Source organism: Bufo gargarizans, chromosome 2 (genome assembly GCF_014858855.1).
Source record: "Bufo gargarizans isolate SCDJY-AF-19 chromosome 2, ASM1485885v1, whole genome shotgun sequence".
In the NCBI taxonomy this organism is placed as follows: Eukaryota; Metazoa; Chordata; class Amphibia; order Anura; family Bufonidae; genus Bufo; species Bufo gargarizans.
In genome coordinates this window covers 196,170,022-196,193,156 of record NC_058081.1, presented here as the reverse complement: position 1 = coordinate 196,193,156, position 23,135 = coordinate 196,170,022, and the positions used below count along the sequence as shown (strand labels likewise).

Here is a 23,135-nt window from a genome sequence, read left to right as displayed (position 1 = left end):
GAGATGACTTGTAGTTTTTATTGGTATCCTTTTGGAGTAAATGGCGCTTTTTGATCGCTTGTTACTAGGTTTTTTCGGTGGCAACTAAGAATAAATTAGCAATTCTGTCTTTTTTTTAATTTTATTTTTTATGGCGTTCACTGTAGGGGATAATTTATGTGATATTTATGTAGTCTGGGTTGTTACGGATGTGGCAATACCAAACATATAGGGGAGAATTTTTTTCATTGAAAAGTGTATTTTCAATGGAAAAAAGGGTAATTTTTTGGGGGGGATTTTTTGGACCACGTAATAGTCCCACAAGGGGACTATAACAGACAACATTCTGATTGATTTTAAAATGCAATGCATTATCCCTATAGTGCATTGCATTTTAATATCAGTGCTATTCTGACATTGACCAGCAGGCTGCGCCAGAGAGGTGCAGCCTGCTGGAAATTACTAAAGGCTGGACTGGGGCCTTCACACACATCGGCACACCACGATCGCATTTGTGGGGTGCCGATGGGAGACAGAGGGAGTCCGCTCCCTCTGTCAGCACTTTACATGCAGCGGGTGCCATTGCCCACGGCATGTAAAGTGTTAAACAGCCCAGATCGGCACTCCTGCTAGTCCGGGCTGTTAAAGCAGGGCCACGGCTTTCATGTGAGGGTCGGGTCCCCGCTCCCCAGGGGACCCGTGCAGCGCTTAGACTGGTTATGGTTAAAGGCTGTTTGTGTGCTCCTAGCAGTGTACCAGCTCCCCCTAGCAAAGATCGGAGGAGCCAGATGCAGTGTGTGGCAGCCTCTGTTCTCCTGAGTGACAAGAGGCTGCAGCACATTAAAAGTATAGGAGCTCCATACACATAAAATATTAGTTATGGGGGTCAGAATATGGCGATGCAAAGAAAAAATTAGTTTTTACCAAAGAAAAACTATACATATGGTGTATCATACTGACCCAGTGTCACGGCTATGTCACGGTCTTGTTGTTGTGCGCCGTGACACGTTAGCCATGCATGTTGGTTGCCAGGGGCAATGTGTTGTGGTGCAGCATGTTTGTGCTTTCCTCCTTCTTCTGGTTCTTTTCCTGTCTGGTGGTGGAGGGGTTAACTTCCTGGCTAGGTGTGTTGTGTGTGTGGCCTCATGGCTCTCCTTAATCTTGTGCTGTGAGCCTGAGGTCATTAGTTTCCAGCCTTGGTGTGTGCTGGAGCTATGCTCCTGTCCTGGATATTCCATCCTTCCAGTGTGAGGGCCACCTAGTTAGACACAGAGGTCATCATTTGTATTTTCCCCTTTCTTCCCTTATATATGTTTGGTGAGGGTTTATGTACAGGGTGTGTTGTTATGTCTAGTATTGTGTTCCATGTCTGGTCTGTTTGGTGTGTTGTCCAGCATGGTTGCTAAACATTCCCCTGTCTGTCTGTGCCTTCGGTGAGAGGGCCACTGGGTTCCCCGGAGGGGGAACCACAAGTCAATGAGCAGCTCTGCCTGGGGCCGCCATGCATTCTTTCTGCATGGGGATCCAGGTAGTCTTGGTGCTGGTGTTCCACCCTGTTGCTGCGGCAGGTAAGTGCTTGTTGTTCCGGTGTGTTGTCGTAACAGTGGGTTCTTACCTGCCAACCCAGTTGCTGCTCACTGTCTTCCCTTACCTTTGCTGCTTGGCCTGTGACACTCCTGTTCGTCCGTGTTCTGGAGGAACAGGTCGTCTCTAGCTCAGTCCTAGGTTCCTGTGTATGAACCCACCTACCATCTGGGTCTGCTCATACAGTTAGGAGTCAGGGCCAGGATTAGGGTGGCTTAGGCGGTGACCAGGTCTTGCTGCTTCCCCGTTTTCTCACGGTATATGGTGGGGAGTTTTCCCCCACTCCCCACCGTGACACTATGTCTAACTAGGTGGCCCTCACACTGGAAGGATGGAATATCCAGGGCAGGAGCATAGCTCTAGCACACACCAAGGCTGGAGAACTAATGACCTCTGGCTCACAGTACCAGATTAAGAAGAGCCATGAGGCCACACACAGAACACACCTAGCCAGGAAGTTAACCCCTCCACCACCAGACAGGGAAAGAAAAAGAAGAAGGAGGAAAGCACAAACATGCTGCATCACAACACATTGCCCCTGGCAACCAGCATGCACGGCTAAAGTGTCATGGCGCACAACAAGACCGTGACACAGCCGTGACGCCCGGAGAATGAAGAGAACAGGTCAGTTTTACTGCATACGGAAAGCCGTAAAAAGAAAACCCATAAAGCTGTGGCAGTTTTTCTAATTCCTCCCCATTTCCTTTTTTCAAGCTTCCCACTACATTGTATGCAACCGTAAATGGTGCCATTAGACAATACAAGTTGTCCCACAAACTTGTCCCATAAAGGTCTGTGAATGAAAATTTAAAAAGTTATGCCTTTGGGATGGCTGCTGAAAGTAAAAAAACTGAAAATCGCCTGGTCTTGAAGGGGTTAAAATAATAAGATACAAGTTTTACTGAATCCTTTCCCACCAAACCTGCTCAGCTCCTCCTGCTCAATAACATGTTGCCTTCAGCTAAGACACAATGTTTAACATAGATTTCTTATTAATGACACCAGCAAATAATATACTATACAAACACGTAAAAAGCAGTAACTACTATTAATTAGTTGGTGCATTATTCTATAGTATGCATTTAATCTCAACCATTAGCAGCCAAACCCTAGCTCTCCCACTGTGAGCCGAAGCTTGCTTTTAAAATAAAAATGGATATTTACATCATGCCAGTTGACACGTTTTAATTTGACTCTTGTTTGATCTAGACATGGAACATCTCCATAACGATTGCGATCACGGTTCACAACAGCCCTATAAAAAGATCAGTGAGAGAGTCATTACACGACAAGCAAAACTAGAATTCAGAAGAAAGAAGTGCGATATGTTGTAATAGTAACACCACACCACTAATTAATATTAAATAACATGTTTATTCAAATACATCTATAAAATATTACAATTATACATAGTACATGATAATAATAATACTCAATAAAAAATTGGATCCCAATGTGGCAGTAGGCGGTGGAAGGATAGCAGCACAGATCACATGGTCAAAGTCACACAGGATCAGAAACAGCCCACATAAGTTTAAAGGGAACCTGTCACCGGGATTTTGTGTATAGAGCTGAAGACATGGGTTGCTAGATGGCCGCTAGCACATCCGCAATACCCAGTCCCCATAGCTCTCTGCGCTTTTATTGTGTAAATAAAATGATTTGATACATATGCAAATTAACCTGAGATGAGTCCTGTCCCTGACTCATCTCACGTACAGGACTCATCTCAGGTTAATTTGCATATGTATCAAATCGTTTTTTTTACACAATAAAAGCACACAGAGCTATGGGGACTGGGTATTGCGGATGTGCTAGCGGCCATCTAGCAACCCATGTCTTCAGCTCTATACACAAAATCCCGGTGACAGGTTCCCTTTAAACTTATGTGGGCTGTTTCTGATCCTGTGTGACTTTGACCATGTGATCTGTGCTGCTATCCTTCCACCGCCTACTGCCACATTGGGATCCAATTTTTTAATGAGTATTATTATTATCATCATGTACTATATATTATTGTAATATTTTATAGATGCATTTTAATAAAGATGCTATTTAATATTTATTAGTGCTGTGATATTGTGGTGTTACGTATTACTGGGACCACATGTTTGTTTTTGTTACAGTGGGCATATTGTTTGGTGAATTATGTTGTAATAGTACTGGAAAAGGTGGTGGTGGGGAAATTAAAAATAAAAAAAATAAATCACATTTATGTATAATTTGTATACTGCCAGAAACACAACAGACTTGTCCAATGACTGCTTCTCGTTAACAGAAGCTCAACATCAATTCTCTCTTAGTAACCAGAATTTTAAGGAAATGGTGCCGTCAGGAGGTCCACCACTCCTCCGTTCCTATTTAAGTATTTAGTTTGTCCTACTAAGACATACAATTATATGGAAGGACCTCACTTCACAGATATGGATAGACCTCACACATATACTGGACCTTACTGACACTTACAATGAAGCTGAGAAAGTCCCCTCGGGCTGTTCATTTCTTATCGCTTCATATTCCTCATAGATCCCTCGTCTTCCCAAAGAGCTAGTGTGCTCCTGCAGCTGAGACAAGGTCATGCTTTCAGCCACTGGTTTATGTACACTCCCTCTTTGTCCATCTGCCAGTACCAGTACCACTTCATCTAGAGGATCTGGTTTTCCCGCACGGGCAGGGAGGAGAAGACAGTTCCATGAACCAGGATCCCATGGAAGTAAGCCACCTAGAGACTCAGGAAGAGACTGTGGAGGCAAGTGCTCAAGAAGTTCACTCATGCTCACCATGTGCACCTAGAAGGATAGAATATACTGACAGTTATATAGAATAGCAAAAAAAAACCACAAAGCTTTGCGGTGTTCTACGTCGGCTGAAGAGTGAAAATATATCTCCATATAAAAGACAGTACATTTTTTTAGAGGTTTTAAAATCCAGACATTTACCCTCTCTCTCAACTTCTCTTTAAGTAGTAGACTGATGATGGAATATGGAACTCTGAACCAGACTGGAGGAGAGACGATCAAGACTTTCTTTAGACGAGCAGGAAATGCACCCTAACATAAATAAAACAGAAATTGTTCGCATGCCAATTACAAAAAAAAAAAAAAGATATGTATATGAATGCACTTTGGGAAAGGGACGTGAATTAGGATTATGTAAATTTAAGTAGGCTTTTTTGAGTAGACTCAAGACTTCTGTCAGAAGAAAGGGTGTGAGCTGCAATATAGGTTAAAAGGTGACTGCACGTTTTTTCCACAGTTCATCAGGAGTTGAAAGAAATGGGATACTAAATGCAATATGACCTGTAGGAAACATTACTTGTTACCACTATTACAGGTTCAGGTGGACCAGATGCCGAAACTGACACAAGCCATGGAAACCTTGGATGAATGGAAGCCCTAGCTTGGAAATGGAATAATGGTATGTTTATCAAGGGCAAAGGGATGAATGGAATATACACTCACCCTCAGCAGGCTCAAGATCTTCTTGCTTAACTCCAGCTCAAAGTTGCTGTACTGACTGCCCCCCATATCATAGATAAACACCAGGCCATTTCTCTGTGTGTCGACACTGCAGCGAGAGTGCACTATGCTAGTCTACAACTGAACAAACATGTAGCACTGGGATATTGTCACACTACTCACTCAGATCCACCTTTGGCAAAAGAGCGAGAGGTATGCTGGTATGACACTATGTTACTTTAATACTTTAAAGTAACTATCAAAATAAAGAAAACACTTTAGTAAATGTGGTGCATCCTGAGAAATTTACCAACCACCATCAAGTACAGTAGACAATGCTGTGTATGCAGATTGCTCAGGGCTATATTTTCAAATAACTTGAATAAGAGGTAAAATGCACAAAACTTGTGGATAATCTCAATGTCATGAACTGTGAGACAAAGGTGTTGCATCTGTCTGTGAAGACCTTTTTAAGTTAACCAGTGTGGTCCCCAGTAAAATGCACCAATATAGACATTACATTGTTCTGATTGAAGTGGGTTATCTCTATATTTGTTACTTTACATTAGTGTTTCCTTTAGTTTGGCAGTTACATGTCAGTCCATTTTCCAGCTTTCTTATGGATCATAGATTTGACTCATCATTCATTTCATGCTGTCCAAACTAGAGGATGAGCAAATACGAGAGAGAAACCTTTTAAGGTATTCAAAGTACTTTTGATTTGGATAGAATCGATTCGTACCCGAATTGAATCACAAGGTCGATTCAGAAGACTCGGCAGCAAATCGAATTTTAGGAAATCTGCTTATCTCTAGTCCTAACCACAAGCAGCACGATATCCCTCATTACCAAAACCTGTGTTTTACTCTGAAACGAGTTGTGCACAGGGAGAGGAGTCCGTTGTGTGAATTCTCCCCTGCTCTGTGCATTGTTCGGACTGCATGAAATGGATGACAGGCTGCCTTTCCTCTTAAAATGTATCTAAACTTACAAATTAACTTTATTGTGGCAAAATTATTTATCGTAGTATACTTTAATTTTTATTATTTTTTTACTTTTCTTAGCGAAATAGTTGCCTAAAGTTCAGGTACCTATTGCACTTTCGAATCCGTATTCCCGTACACTGCTGTGTATGGGAGTATAAATTCACTGAGACCGCACTGAGCTCTGTGCAGGCAGAGACTCCACAGCACATCACGCTCCTCTGCTTGTGCCCACTGTGTTAAAGCCTGACATTGCCAGGCTTTAGGAAAGCAGCGCTGGTACAGGCAGGAGCAGTAATGTTCTACCCAGCGCTCAGTGTGGCCTTAGTGATTCCATACTCCCATACACAGATTCTAAAGCGCAATAGGCACCTGAACTTTGCTGAATTTCAATAAGTAATAAATATTAATAATAATAATCTACTCACATTTTGTAAGTTTAGGTACACTTTAAAGGAGTTGTCTCACTTCAGTAAGTTGCATTTATCATGTAGAGAATGTTAATACAAGTCACTTACTAATGTATTGTTATTACACATATTGCTTCCTCTGCTGGCTGGATTCTTTTTTCTATCACATTATACACTGCTCGTTTTCATGGTTACAGACTACCCTGCAATCCATCAGTGGTGGTCGTGCTTGCACAATATAGGAAAAAGCATCAGCCTCTCTGGTGGCCGGGACCATGGGGGCGCACATAGGCTAGTGCTTTTTCCTATATTGTGCAAGAATGACCACCACTGATAGATTGTAGGGTGGTCTGTAACCATAGAAACGAGCTGTGTATAATGTGATGAAAAAATGAATCCAGCCAGCAAAGGAAGCAATATGGGTACATTAGTAAGTGGCTTGTATTACCTTTCTCTACATGATAAATTAAACTTACTGAAGTGAGACAACCCCTTTAAGGCTTCAACAATAACACATTCAGTCCTCACTACAGACATAGTAGTAAATACACAGTTATGAGCACGTTTTATTAATCCAATTACACATTTAGACCTGTTAGGGTTAATCACATGGACTCAATGAATATAATCAGGATGTTATTAATATATTAACCCCACACAAATTAAATAAATATATAGTTTAAAATATACAAGTAACGTGTGTGATATGTTTAAAGATGCCCTTTTTTTTAATTTAAGATGCCTATTCAGAGTATTCATTAAAGGGGTTATCCAATACTATAAACTGCCGCCCCATATGCCGGTCCCCTTACAGGGAATATACTTACCCGGCTCCCCGCACTGCTGCTTCTCCTCATGTGCCGATGAAAACATCCGGTGTCGGGGGGGGGGGGGGGGGGGGGCAGGGATGAGGACGAGCCTCCCTAGCGTCACCCAACCAGGAGCGACGCAGGGATCAGGGTAAGTATATTCCCTGTGAGGGGCCCAGCATATGGGTGAGCAGTTTATAGTATTGGATAACCCCTTTAAGGCTTCTGACTACTTTACCAGCTTTCACTCTGACCGCAGACATGTGCCCTCATGTTCACTGCCACCAACAGTGAATGGGCCAAAAATGTATCTAAGCAAGTCTAGCCCATTGATGTGACCTGAACCTATTACCTTAAAAATGCAGTGCAATCTGCAGGCAGCATATTAGATTATAGAGCAGGAGGAGCTGATAAGACCGCTCACTGGACTCCAGTAAGAAAGGAATTCACATATGGATACTGATTCTTTTCCCACAAAACAATATAATCAATCTGCTCAGCTCCTCCTGTTCTCTACCATGCTGCACGCAGACAGAACTGCATGTAGAATGTCACATTGTTTCCTTTACGTATTCAATTCACTTAAGATTTTGTTTACCCCCATTTAGTATTTCTGGAAATACTCTGGAAAAGGCCACAAGATCCCGTTATAAGGCAATATTTATTAGCCACATCCTGTTTTGTAGATTTCTAATTGAACAAGTAAATACAGGGATATCTTGAAGGAGTTTTCTGGGAATTAAGGGGCACATTTATTAGATCAACGTTTTAGACGCTGGTCTCAATAATCTATAGCTGGCGGAGGATCTGCCAAAGTTATGAAGAAGCACCGGCCTCTCCATAACTTCAGCGCATCCACCATCCAGTCTAAATGTAAGACACCTTCCTAGCTGTCTTACATTTAGACCATTTTTTGCACCTAAAATAGGAGTATAAAATGATGAATGAGACGGGCCGTCCCCTTCCCTGCCCACTATTTTAGACCTGGCGTTAGCAGGGCGAAGTCTTCATCTGCGCCTGAAATACGCCTATTATAGGCGTATTCCGGGATAATAAATGACCCCTAACTTCATGACTTCAACCTGGAAGACTTCTTCATATTAATAATATAAAATGTACCGAATCATTTTGATTTTACTATATCATACTGTGCACACATTGCTCATGTAAGGTGGTTACAGAGGGCTTCAGTATATAGGTACTTTTACACCTAGGCAAGCTGTTCTTGGATAAAATGTCCTCTCATGTACCTCTACTGTTATTGCTACCACAAATCAGTGTAAAAAGTCCAAACTTCATTCTTATGTATATTGGCTACAGTCAATGGTGTAGACTACATATATTATAAATCTGCACTTTTAGCCGCCCATAATATATCTGCAATTTTTGGTCTGTTTGTGGCGTCTCTCACCTCTCCACCGCACGGTCCAACAGATAGAAAAGAGCTTGGAGTACCGTGTGCTGCACCTCTCTGCTGTGCTTTCTTGCTGGGAAGTGAAGTTTAGCAGTGAAGATGGCAATGGAGGCGCCAGTGGGGGCCCGTACACTCTATGGGAAAAGAGTGGAGAAGGCAGAAGAATGCATTTTCCAACACTTCAGTGTAGATCTCTAGGTTATATTACATTTTAAAAAAAAAGCCTTACCAGCACGGTAAACTTGCCACTTAACAATTCAGAGAGCAAAGGCTCCTGCAGAGGGTTTAGTCTGACGATCCCTTCTCTCTGACGTGTCTCCTGGCAGAAACAAATATAGTTGTCAGAGAAGTACACCATATAATCATTGACATCCAATATATTATAATGCGTCTGAAGATGGCAGCCCACCTGCTGATAATGGGTAACATCTTCCTGCTTGTTGAGACATATAGCTGGCCATGCACAGACTAATGATTGAATATAATTTCTAAATATTTGTATTTTTAATTAAAAAAATAACTCAGCATCAAATTTTCACAGTACAGCGCTTAAGGAACGAGGGGCAGCAGTGTAACAATAAAGAAGCACCGCCACCTACCTTTTATTCGGACAGAAATTACCATTGGTCGCATTGCTAGGCTATGGCCACTCAGTCCCATAGTAGTTGCAGTTTTGCCACATATTTCACCAATGCAAAGGGTGAAATCTGTTGTGGAAGTCCACAGCATAAATTGACATGCTGAGGATTTAAAATTCGCAAGTTAGATCAATTTCCATTAAGAATTTTTTTTTCACGGCACGTGAGCGAGTTCTTAAAATCTCATCCACATTGCTGGTACTGTACGCTGAAAACATAAGGCTGATAACCTATGCTTGCCCAGTATTTAAAAGAAAACATGGCTATTTCCTTCCAGAAACAACGTTACACTTGCCCATGGGTTGTGGGTGGAATTGCAGCTCAGACCCTTTCACGTCCATGGTGCTGAGCTGCAATAAAAGATTTAACCTGTGGAAAGGTGTGAGTTTTGGAAGAAAGTAGTCCTGTCTCTGAACTGCCTCCTCAGTAATTCTCATGGCTGGTGGGTGCTATGATTGCCTATACTGGATACAATCTTCTCTTCTGACCTATACAGCCTGGAATTCACGCTGACATATTTTGCCCACCCGATTACTTTGTGCAGTTGTAAAGTTAAAAGGGGTTTTCTGGGACTACAATATTGATGACATCTCCCCAGGATAGGTCATCAATATCAGATCGGTGGGGATCTGACTCTGGGCCCCCTTTCCAATAAGCTGTCTAAAGAGAATAGGGAGCCCCGCTGAGTGCTATGGCCTCCTCAAAGTTCAAAAAGCAAAGTCCAGTACATTGTATAGTGACTGTGCTTGCTATTGCCACTCAGCCCCATTCACTTCAATGAGTCTAAGCTGTACATATGCAGTGTGACGAATAATCGTGATGTCACTGGCCTAGGAAGGGACCACAGCGCTCACCTGAGCACTTAGGCCTCTTTAAACAGCTGACTGGTGGGGTCCTGGGAGTCAGACCCGCACTAATCTGACACTGTTGACCTATCCAGAGGATAGGTCACCAATATTGTACTCCAGGAAAGCCCCTTTTAACCCATAGAGGACCCTTGCCGTACATATACAGCGCTGGTGGACATGACTTAAGGACCAGCGCAGTACATGTACGATGGGCTGGTCGGGCGGGTGCAGGAGCTACACCCGCCCTTTCAGCGGCACGGACCCGTCAGTCACTGATTGCCAGGCCCCTGCTGCATACGCCGGCATCGGTGAAAACACAAATGTCGGCGTATTAACTCATTGTATGACCCTTGTGACCGCGGCATGCAGAGGGTTTGCGGAGGGTACAGGTATCCTCCACATCTCCATCGGGTCCCCGTGCTGCAGTGGCGGGTACCCAATGGAAGAGATGGTAAGCCCAATGCCTTCTATAGGCATTAGGGCTTGCCTTCTACAGAAGCCTGTGAGATCAAGCCCCTTAGGCTGGGTCTCACAGGCAAGCTGTCAGCATAAAAGCTGACAGGTTGTATTGTAATGCATTGCAGAGGGGATCAGACCCCAGAAGTTGAAGTCCCAGAATGGGACAAAAATAAAAAGTTAAAAGTGTTTTTCATAATAAAATAAATAAAGTTTCAAGTAAAAAAATAAATAAAAATTCCCCAAATAAAACACATAAAATTGTAAAAAATAAATAAAAGAAAAAATACATATTGGGTATTGCCGCTTCTGTAATGACCGGCTCTTTAAAAATATCACACGAGTCACGCCTCAACTGAACACCATAGAAAAAAATAAAAACTGTGCTAAAATAATCATGTTTTTGTCACCTTAAATCCCAAAAAGTGCAACACCAAGCGATCAAAAAGGAGTATGGCCCCCAAAATAGTACCAATCAAACCATCACCTCATCCCACAAAAAATGAGCCCTTTCATAAAACAAGTGAGCAAAAAAGAAAAAAAAACTATGGCTCTCAGAATATGGAGACACTAAAACATGATTTTTTTGTTTCGAAAATGCTTTTATTGCGTTAAAAGTGAGAAAAAAAGTATACATATTAGGTATCGCCGTGTCCGTAACAACCTGCCATATAAAAATATCTCATGACCTAACCCCTCAGGTGGACATCATAAAAAAAATAAAAAATACCGTCATCTCAGCCTGCAGAAAATTAGACCCTACCTAAGGCAATCTCCCCTATAAAAAAAAGACATATTAAGTATCGCGGTGTCTGTAACAATCAGGTCTATTAAAACATCACATGATCTAAACCCTCAGGTGAACACCGAAAAAAATAATATGAAAGAACGGTGTCAAAAAAGCTATTTTTTGTCACCTTACATCACAAAAAGTGTAATACCAAGCGATCAAAAAGTCACATGCACCCCAAAATAGTACCAAACAGTCACCTCATCTGGCAAAAAAAATAATGAAATCCTACCTAAGACAATCGCCCAAAAAAATAAATAAATTATTTAAAACTATGGCTCTCAGAATATGGAAACACTAAAACATGATTTTTTTTTTCAAAAATACTTTTATTGTGTAAAACTTAAATAAATAAATAAAAAGTATACATATTAGGTATTGCCGTGCCCGTAACAACCTGCCATATAAAAATATCACATGACCTAACCCCTCAGGTGGACACCATAAAAAAAATATTTAATACCGTCATCTCATCCCGCAAAAAATTAGAGCCTACCTAAGGCAATTACCCCCCTATAAAAAAAAAAAAATATGGCTTTCAGAATATGGAGCCAAAAATGCTTTATTATGTAAAACTGAAATAAACAACAAAAAAAAGTTTAGTCATATTTCGTATTGTCGCGTCCGTAACAACCTGCTCTATAAAAATAGCACATGATCTAACCTGACAGATCAACATTGTAAAAAACAAAAAATAAAAACCGTGCTAAAACAGCAATTTCTTTTACCTTGCCTCACAAAAAGTGTAATATAGAGTAACCAAAAATCATATGTACCCCAAATTAATACTAATAAAACTGCCACCTTATCCCATAGTTTCCAAAATTGGGTAACTTTTTTGGAGTTTGTACTCTAGGGGTGCATCAGGGGTCTTTAAATGTGACATGGAAACTCAAAATTATCCCAGTGAAACCTACCCTCCAAAAACCAAATTGCACTCCTTTCCTTCTGTGCCCTGCCATGAGCCCGTACAGCAGTTTATGATCACAAATGGGGTATTTCTGTAAACTACAGAATCAGGGTAATAAATATTGAGTTTTATTTGGCTGTTAACCTGTGCTTTGTTACCAGAAAGAAAAAAAAAAACATGGATTAAAATTGAAAATCTGCCCAAAAAGTGAAATTCTGAAATTTCATCTACATTTTCCTTTAAATCTTGTGGAACACCTAAAGGGTTAACAAAGTTTGTAAAATCAATTTTGAATACCTTGAGGGGGTTTCTATTATGTAAGCCTCACAAAGTGATCTTAGACCTGAACTGGTCCTTAAAAAGTCTTCCAAATTACCACATAGTGACACGTCAAATAAAAAAAAAAACGGCCTGGTCCTTAAGGTGAAAAATGGCAGTCCCCTGAAGGGATTAAGCTTGCATAGGATTCAGTGAATGAAAACAAGAATGTTTTGTTTATTGACAATGAACAAAAATTTAGCAATTGGCAAATAAATAAGTGGCAGGACAAGTTTTCTTGGGCTTCAGATTGTGCTCTACCACCTCTAAAGCTAGCATAATAGCTTTCGTATGGTCCATTTTTCATTGCCCTCTTATCCACCAATCCACAGCATTGATATTAATAATTATACTCCTCATCCCCACCACACATGTGCCATTCTAAGTGCAGGGTTAGCTACCACTCTTCCACATATCTATAGTCCACTGGCTTCTGCAGCTCTTCTCTGTGCGACATTCTTCACCTCATTATATAATGTATTGATCAGTTACAGCGGGCACCTTTCACATTGTGTGACAAGCACTGTTCCCAGACCAATGCCCACACCAAAGGCAGTGCAATACTGTTTAACTTGCAGTGCATTCGGAAAGTTTTCAGATCCTTTTTTCACTTTTTTTGTTATGTTGCGGCCTTTTGCCAAAATAAAATTTTAAAAAAAATCAAGTTTTCCCTCATCAGCTTCACTCGGTGCCCCATAATGTGAAAGTCAAAAAAGAATTTTGGAAAGTTTTGCAAATCTATTAAAAAGGAAAAACCAAAAGTTTGCATGAACATACATGTAAGTATTCAGACCCTTTGTTATGACTTAAAAACTAGCTCAGGAGGCCTGCCATTTCTCTTGATCAGCTTTGATATGTTTCAAAATCTTAACTGGTGTCCACTGAGGGTAAATTCAGTTGATTGGACATGATTTGGAAACAGGCACCTCTGTCCATATATGGTTTCACAGCGGACAATGCATATTAGAGCAAAAACCAAGCAATGAGGAGGATTAACCTGCCTGTAGAGCCCAGAGACAGGATTGTGTGGAGGCACAGATCTAGGGAAGGGTACAAAAACTTCTGCGGCACTGAAAGTTCCCAAGAGCACAGTGACCTTCATAATTTTTAAATAGAAGAAATTTGGAACAACCAGGACCGTTCTTAAAGCTGGCCACCCCACCAAACTAAGTAATCAGTGGAGAAGGGCCTTGGTAAGAGAATTGACCAAGAATCCAATAGTCACTCTGGCTAAGCTCCAAAAATCCTGTGTGCAGATGGGGGAAATCTCCAGAAGGTCAACCAGCATCACTCCACCAATCTGGGCTTTATAGCAGAGTGGCCAGAAATAAGCATCTACTCGGTAAAAGACACATGAAAGCCCACCTGGAGTTTGCAAAAAAAAAAGCATCTAAGGGAATCTCAAACTGTGAGAAACAAGATTTTTTGGTCTTAATCCTAAGTCTTAATCCTAAGTGTCATGTCTGGAGGAAACCAAGCACTGCTGATTACCTGCCTAATACCATCCCAACAGTGAAGCATGGTTGAGGCCGCATCATATTGCGGGAGTGTTTTCAGACTGTGGGACAGGGAGACTGGTCAGGATTGAGGGAAAGCTGAATCGAGCAAAGTACAGAGATATTCTTAAAGGATAACTGTCACATTTAGACCCCAATTTCAATTTTTATATATGTAGTTACTAATAACATGATATTCCAGAATCAGTTACTATTAGACGGACTTACCCCATATTTAATAAGATTCAGCCCTTAGCAACCAGGCTGCATAAAACTGCAATTTCACTATTCAGTTAAGATAGCCGCCACTGCCCTCACCCTTTGGCTAATCCCGCCTACCCTCACTAGCCAGTAACAATAGCCCCCCAAAAGTGTCAGTAACCAGAGCCCTCCCCCCTAAAGGGTTAATCTCCTGCAGCACAAAGGGGTCCGCTTACCACATGTTGCTTTTATTTATACACTGAGCAGATGTGACCTTGCACGCAGCCTGCTTCTGCGTCCTCCGTCCTTTAACAGATGGACGGACCATGCCTAGCAACCCTATTTTAAGCACAGGTAAAAATAGGCAGTAGAGGGAACAAAACTGTGGAATTAAGGGGTAATTGAATACACAGTGAAAAGTTGAAATAGGGCCACCAAGGTGATATTAATCACCACAATCCAATACTCCAAAAAATATAAAAAATATATGACAGTTATACTTTAAAGGGTAAATAAAAAAAAATAAAAAAATTTTAGCATATGTTTCTGCTGCTGCAGCATTATGCATAAAGCAATTTTTAGTTTCTTCACATACCACTGTTTCCCTTGAGTTTTTTCCTTAGTTACGGCTGTTTAAACATTTACAATATGGGGACCTTCTCAAGATGGCTCCTCTGCCAGTTCTCTGAGGCCAAAACTGCTTTCCCTCACTTCCCATACACACTTGCTGTAGCCAGCAACTCCCTGCCAGCCAATCAGATTGGATTACTGAGAGACACGCCTCCTCACTCTGAAGCCTAATGCAGGTATGCAGTGTGAAGGACCGCCCCTCCATCTTCCTGTCTTCTTAGCTGGAGACAGACAAGCCATAGCAACTGTCTTTTAAGGGAGCAGTGGAAAGGGACAGAGGACATTAATGAAAGCTGTTATTATAAGGTAATTACAGATCTTTTGACAATCATTGACAGACTAACTCAGGTATACATGTCTAGCTCTAATAAACTAGCAAATAAAATAAAAATATGACAGTTACACTTTAATGAAAACCTGATACAGAGTGATCTGGACCTCAGAATGAGCCACAGGTTCACCTTCCAACAAGACCCTAAGCACACAGCCAAGATAACACAGGAGTGGCTTAGGGACAACTCTGTGAATGCCCTTGAGTGGCTTAGCCAGTGCCCCGGCCTTAATACAATTGAACATCTCTGGAGAGACCTGTAAATGGCTGTCCACCTACAGTCTTCATCCAATCTTAAAGAGCCTAAGAGGATCTTCAGAGAAGTTTGGCAAAAAATCCCCAAATTGAGGTGTGCAAACCTTGTGGCATCTGTAGCTGGCCAGCTAAGACTTGTCCTAGATTGCTAATATGGCTTATATGTTTATACAGCTAAACCTGCCAATAACCTTAATACAGTTCCTATGTTTGTGTGTTAAAGACAAAAGCAGAGTTATTTACAGTGACTTCCTGTTTGGATGTCATATAACTGTTATATTTTGTGTTCACAGAAGCAGAAAAGATAGTATGCCTTTTGAATCAAATCGTTTTTATTGAAACAATAGCCGTAGGACATCATAAAAACAATACAGTCTTTCCTCATCATATCCACCATGTGGAATCGATATACAACAGTTTCCATATAAATACCAACATATGTTTATACCAGGCATCTGTATACAGCATGTACACTTGTAGAATCAGGTAATGAGACAAAAATTTGTACCTGTCCTAACTAGCCCCAAGACCCCTCCCAAGTTCCCAACCCCCCCCCCCCCCCCACCCTTCCCTAACCCCTCCCCACCCTACTAACTGGTCATGAGCCATCCAATGTCTATATAACCACATGAGTATGAGATAGCCATACACTCCACAATTTATCAAATTTCTGATAACACCCTCTCTTTTTCCAATATCAACATGTCGTGCACCTTCCGTTCAAACTCTTCTAATGTGGGCGGACTTCCCTGGATCCACCTCATGGCCACCAACTTCCTAGCCACATACAACAACCTCCCCACAGCCACCTTAACCGATTCAGTCCCTCCAATCTCAGACACATACCCCAACACACACACCTTAGGGTCCTTTTGAATTTGCAAAGACATTTTACTGTTAATCATATTTCTGACAGCATCCCAATAAACACCAATAACTGGGCAAGACCACAGCATATGCAACAAATCCGCCCCATCTTCCATAAACTTAGGACACTTATCATCACTTCTTACTCCAACCTTTTTTAGGAACACCGGCGTTTTGTATACTCTATGTATGATAAATAGTTGGGACAACTTGCCCTGTTCACTCAAGGACACCCTGGGGACTCCTTCCAGTATATCCTCCCATTTATCCTTAGACATACCTCCCAAGTCAGCCTCCCATTTCTTCATTCTTAAGAGCGGGAACTCCTCTAGATAGTATGCCTTTAAGATTCATTGTATAATGTGAGGTAAGCTCAATGACACAGCAGAAACAGAAAGCATAGAGTTAAACTGTTATTGCTGGGCAGGAGTCTAGACTAATCACAGCCAGCCTCACACACAGCCTGTGTGGGAAATCCCCCTAGCAGGAGCTGCTAGAATCATTACACCAGAGGAGAGAAGCTGAACAGATATTCACTCCACTAAGAGCTGTGTTTTATGGAAACAGAGAGGCCAAAATAGGTATTTAAAACAGTTATATAATGTTACTATTGTTAATGTAATGATTAGAACTGTATACTGAACTAGTTATATATGTGTTTACTTACTGTTTCTCCAATTGCAAACTACAAAGTTTACAATCCAGATTCAAATTCCATATTGCAATCCAAATTGCATACACCCATACCAGATCACACTCAACCAATCTGCAAATAGTTACTGCTAACTACATACTGCAAATTGCGACTAAAGTCAATAAGTAAACTATTAGTTAGACCTCAAATATACCTCTCAAAGAGATAATAAAGTGCTTAAATAACTTAAAGTAAGACTGCAGATACTCTAGAGAGAAATATATCCACCATTTTATGTTGAATGACAAGATTAAACAGTTTATGTATACCGCCATTTTGTAAGACTTTATTCAACACGTGTTTTGTACATGGACTATCTGCTGCGGAGGCGGCAGTTTTATATAAAGAAAAGTTGAAGTTAATAAAGAAGTTATTTCAAGCATTTGGTGTGCTCTTTAAACCTACTGCTTCCATAGAACGGCGCTAGAGGAATTACTGAGTAATAGACAGTCTGGTTAGACTAAAAGGTCAGATATATCAAAATTCTTCTAATGCCACAGCGCAAAAGGAACTTCATAGTGCTGCGCCTGCCACAGCATCATACCCAAGAAGACTGAAGGCTGCAATCACTGCCAAAAGTGCTTCAACTGAGTACTAAGTAAAGGGTCTGAATACCTACGTCAATGCAAGATTTTAGTTTTTCATTTTCAATAAATTAGCTAAGATTTTAAACATTCTGTTTTATTGCGTGCAGATTGATTGGGAAAAACATGAATTAGTTTTTTAGCACAAGGCTGCAACATAACAAAATGTAAAAAAGTGAAAGGATCTGAAGACTTTCCGAGTGCATTGTATTTTTTCTTAATCCATATACTGCCATCTCTTAAATGACTGTAAGGGGCCGACTTCACCCCTCAGAGTAGAAGCAGCAGAAGACCGTGAATGCAGCTTGGGACTACAATACAGACTGTAACTCTGGATCAGTACATGATAAGTAATGCAATGTATTTACACAATTACTCAAGTTTCTGTACTGATTATATATTCATTTCTTTTGAACAACTTTTTTTTTTTCTTATTAGGGTGCCTTCACACACGGCAGATTTTCATGCAGAAAATTTTCCGTTCCATTCACCTGAACGGGGGTTGTAGAAATCCATGTGCTTCCTGCCAAAACAAACCCGTTTATATGAACTAATTTTCAGTCTCAGAGAATTTTTTGCAATAAAATCTTCTGTGTGTGAAGGCTCCCTTTTAGAATTAAAGGGATTCTCTGGGATTTACATTTTGATGACCAATCCTTAGGATAAGTCATAATTATCTGACCGGTGGGAGTCTGACAACTGGCACCCCTCACAGCTTACCAAGCACAGCGCCGTTCATTGGATAGTTGCTGTATTTGGTATTGCAGCTCAGACCCATTCACATGGGACTGAGCTTTGCCTAGGCCATGTGACATGCGATGAACATGAGATAACTGGCCTAGGAAGAGCACTAAGCACTCAGAGCACCATGGCCTCTTCATACAGATGATCAACTGGGGTACCAGGAGACCGATCCCCACCAGTCTCATATTCATGAAATCCCAAGGATAGGTCATCAATTGGTAAATCCCGGAGAACCCCTTTAACACTATAGTTGCTCTTGGTGTAGCAATATGCAGGAAAAAAAATTCTGTGCCTCATTAATCCCTTACCCTGTACGAATGAAAAAGTTCAATTGCTCGGACAACGTCAAATTTTCTTGCCATTAGAAACTTCACCGCAACATCCCAGGAGAGAGGGGGCACTGAGTGAAAGGAAGTCCAGGCATTCATCTCTTGCAGGAACCGCTGAGTGGCCTGGGAAAAAATCCTGAGTAAGTAAAAATATCCCAGACTGGGAAGGCCTGAGGTAATTAAACAATTCTGGGAAATAGATGCATAAAAAGTGAAAAAATGAGAATACAGTATGTTACTTATATATACACTACATCCAGACTGGCATATTACAGTTTAGTAGGTGTTTGATCTGGCAATATATGACTTGGACAAGAGGTGCAGTAATTGTAAATGGGTGGAATAAGTCAATTATGGTTGAAGATTGACAGACAACAGATGGCACAGGCATAGAGTCAGTATTTGCCCATAATAAGAACAGGAAAGACAAATGTAATATTTACATACAGTCTTATTACTGTGATTATGCCGAAATATTTCAGTTAGATTCAATATCAAATATACAGACTAATAAGTTATAAAAAGTTCCAAGATTCTGTTGTAACTTGACTGCAAAGCCACACATTTAGGGCTCATGCAGACGGCCGTTGCCTGTTTGTAAAACACGGATACCAGCCATGTGCGTTCTGCATTTTGCGGAATGGAACAGCCGGCCCCCTAATAGAACAGTCCTATCCATACTTCTTCATAATGCGGACAAGAATAGGTCATGTTCTATTTTTTTGTGGTTGCCACGGAACAGACGGCACACGTTGTGCTGTCCGCATCTTTTTCGGCCCTGTGCAGATGAAGCCGACAGCGCCTCCACTTCCAGGCGGAATGATGTCAATGGCACTGAACATGTTCGCTGCTCCGCCAGCAGCAGAAGATGAGGTGCGAAGCCTTTGCTGACTGCACTGTTGCAAAAACTCAGCGCTAGACGTGAGGTCTAGCACTGTCAATTTAACAGGAGGGGTGCGTGTTTGGAGCGTTGGCAGGGTCTGCAGTCAGCACCAAGGGTGTTCCTCAAACTGCATAAGCCCGCCTCTTGGTGTTTCGGTTTAAATAGTAATTGTTTCAATATAAAGAGTCTGCTATCAAAGCGGTCACTGAGTGTTGTTAAGGAGAGTCTGTCTTCAGTGTTTCACTGAGCGCTGAAGACACCAGTGTGTAACAAGTCGGATAGGCAGGGTGATGGCCAGTGATAGTTAGGGCACATGTCCATTGTCAGGGACTGGGGTAGTAATCAGAGGCAGGCTGGAACCTTCTATATGTCACACACCGGTGTCTTTAGCGCTCAGAGAATGCTGAAGATACTCTCCCCTTAGCAACACTGTTTAACTTGGCTGAGAAGACTTTCTATCCTGTTTTTTAGTAGAAAGAAACATCTTTTCCTAATAAAGTGCGTTACAAAAATGTTTAAAATTCGTGTCCCTACACAATATACAATATATACTGTAGTTACACTTTAACTTGGTAAATCTTCCCCAATGAGACTCAGTTGTAGTGCAGACAACAACTGAAGTTACCTCCATCAACCAATCACGATTCAGCTCTGACGCTAGGTTCACACTAGCATTAGACAATTCGTCAGCCTGTTCCTGTATAAATGCAGGCTGTCAGCCAGATAAGGTATCTGTCCGGCTGACAGCCAGCATTTATGCCGGAAAGCAGCTGGATCACCGCTCGATCCCTTTCTAGTCAATGGGGGTCCGGTGGTGAACAGCGGTATCCGGCAATGCCTGATAAGGTGATATCCGACATCCACCAAGCTGTTCTCTGCTGGAACATCCTGCCAGATTTCATAACACGTACCCTTATTTTTTCAAAGCAATTCTGAAAATAAAGGAGTGATCACCTCCAGTTGTTTTCTGCACTAGGGGTAATGGTAGGCAGACTGATTTAATCATTGTATTGTATGAACTTACTAATATGCTTTTTGCATAATCAGACTGAACAATTCACTCATTTCCTTTTATAACTTACATGCAGTTATGAACTTAAAGCGGTTGTCCCCCTACAGGAGATAAGTCCCCCCACAGCACAGGAGATAAGTGTCTGATCGATGGAGGTGTGACCACTGGGACCCCTGCCAGTCACAAGAACGGGGGCCCGTGTTCTCCCGTATGAATAGAGCGGCAGACATTCATGCACGCTGCTGCTCTATTAGGTTCTATGGGGCTGCCAGATATAACCAAGGGCTTGTACTTTTCTATCTCTGGCAGTCTCGTAGAGTTCAATGGAGTAGCGGATGTGCCCCCGTTTTTTATGATAGTCGGGGTCTAAGAGGCTGGAATAAACAAAGTTGTAACTCTAACTTTATTCACTCTTTCTTATGTAGCACCAACATATTCTGCAGTACTGTATATAGATTCTAATCATTCACTTTGGTCCCTGTGCCTTCTGGAGCCCACATTCTGATTTAGGTACAATTACGTAAGACACAAGATTATGTGTATATGTTGTGTAGGAGGATGCCCACACAAGCACAGGGTGAATATACAAGGTCTATGCAGATGTTGCTATGGATTAAATTCCAATTCATGACCCCAATGTCAACCATAGCACGCGATTATTAATGCAGTAGAGCAATTCTTTATTTGGGTTATCACACAAAAATATTTATCACTTATCCAAAGAATAGATTATAAATATTGGACGGCAGTGGGACCGACCTCAGGGGCTCGCGTGTCTCCTTTCTGAATGGAGCGGTAGTACACATGTTGGTTCACCACTCCATTCACTCTGCTCTCTCTGCAACGGTCACACCCTGTGCATTTTGATTGACAGGGCCAGGCATGATGTTTTCACTGCCTGATCCTGTCAATCAAAGTGAAAAAGGTGCAACAGTTGCCGAGAGCAGAGCCTCTAGGTGTAACGGCAACGCCCCCGTTGCTCCTAGAGGCTCATTTGCATATATTAAAACATCATATTTCTCAGCAATACAGGCACATGTGAACATGGGACCAACACAGATGCCTTCAGCTGCCGAGCGCACATGTAACAGGTCAGCCAGTGTCATAGGTACAAATCTGCTGGCAAGACAGCAAGTCCCAAAGACGTGAACAGAGCAGTGGACCTATGCTACTGCCCCATTCAGAGAGGGACTTGAAGACCCCCTCATTTTCGGGATTGCAGGGGGAACCAGAGTTTGGACTTTCCACATTTTGAGACTTGCTGTGGATAGGTGATAACATTCCTGGGATTTTCTGAGATTTAGAAAAGCCTAGTTTGTTTGAGAAAAAAAAAAAAAAAAAGTAACCACTACTTTGCAAAATGGCTTAGAAATCTCAGTACGTAGTGTATACAAAAAAAAAAGGTATTTCTAGCTAAAGCTCACTTACTGATAGAACATAGACCGGCTCCACATAAAAACACCTCCATCATACTGCTGAACATATTTGCACATTACAGAACCATTTGCTATAACCATTGCGTGTAAAGACTGGTTTGCAGATGAAGCACACACGCTGTACAGATCACACATTTCCTCAAGTATTATCTGTGGTTTTACACAAACTATACCGCTCGGCTCTGTCCATATTATCTATAATACGCACACACTAAGATTACCTGTTCCTCCTCCTGTGTCAGTGCTTGTGCCATGCCTTCAGTCTTTCCTCCTCAGTTGCTACTACAGGCTGGGGCTCCTAAGAGGCCTATGTGGTCACTAGGCCTCCCTTGTAAACCTTCACGCTGCAAACAAATGGAGGAAGCAGAGGATTTATGGGCGAGCTATGGCTAGCACCCTGCTGGAGAAACGAATACAGGAAGACTCATGCAGTAGATTTAATGTGAACGGGACATTTTCCTAACAGGGGTGAGGGGAAAAGGAAGCAATCATAATAACAGTGAGAGACCCAGAACAAATTCACAGGCCCCCTCTAGTGGCAGCCATTAACACTGCAAGACGAGGAGAGGCTCCATGCTTAACCCCTTCATCACCCCCTGCCTCTCTACACATGTAGGCTTCAGTACTCTAGCGCCACATCAGACTGTCTCTCTTTCTACGGCCTCTTTCACACAAACTATACGGATGAGGTCCGGATGCGTTCAGTGAAACTCGCATCATTTTGCAAGCAAGTTCAGTCAGTTTTGTCTGCAATTGCGTTTCGTTTTTTTCCGCACGGGTGCAATGCGTTTTGATGCGTTTTTCACGCGCGTGATAAAAAATTGAAGGTTTACAAACAACATTTCTTAGCAACCATCAGTGAAAAACACATCGCACCCGCACTTGCTTGCGGATGCAATGTGTTTTTCACGCAGCTACATTCACTTCTATGGGGCCAGGGCTGTGTGAAAAGCACAGAATATAGAACATGCTGCGATTTTCACTCAACACAGAACTGATGCGTGAAAAAAAACGCTCATGTACACAGACCCATTGAAATGAATGGGTCCAGATTCAGTGTGGGTGCAATGCCTTCA

The 23,135-nt window shown here is 41.8% G+C and overlaps 1 protein-coding gene across 1 annotated transcript in view; it reads right to left on the bottom strand.

Annotated features, from left to right (window-relative positions):
• The window catches only part of PTPN9 (protein tyrosine phosphatase non-receptor type 9), a 35,270-nt gene extending 12,727 nt beyond the window's left edge, over positions 1 to 22,543 (bottom strand). Inside the window, exons 1-8 of the mRNA XM_044279858.1 lie at positions 22,281 to 22,543; positions 18,708 to 18,851; positions 8,867 to 8,956; positions 8,635 to 8,771; positions 5,025 to 5,130; positions 4,503 to 4,613; positions 4,030 to 4,352; positions 2,728 to 2,818 (exon numbers count right to left, since the gene is read on the bottom strand). Coding sequence (XP_044135793.1) covers positions 2,728 to 2,818; positions 4,030 to 4,352; positions 4,503 to 4,613; positions 5,025 to 5,130; positions 8,635 to 8,771; positions 8,867 to 8,956; positions 18,708 to 18,851; positions 22,281 to 22,313 — 1,035 coding nt within the window. The 5' untranslated portion in view covers positions 22,314 to 22,543. The remainder of the gene's footprint in view (positions 1 to 2,727; positions 2,819 to 4,029; positions 4,353 to 4,502; positions 4,614 to 5,024; positions 5,131 to 8,634; positions 8,772 to 8,866; positions 8,957 to 18,707; positions 18,852 to 22,280) is intronic.
• Between the last annotated feature and the right edge of the window lie 592 nt (positions 22,544 to 23,135).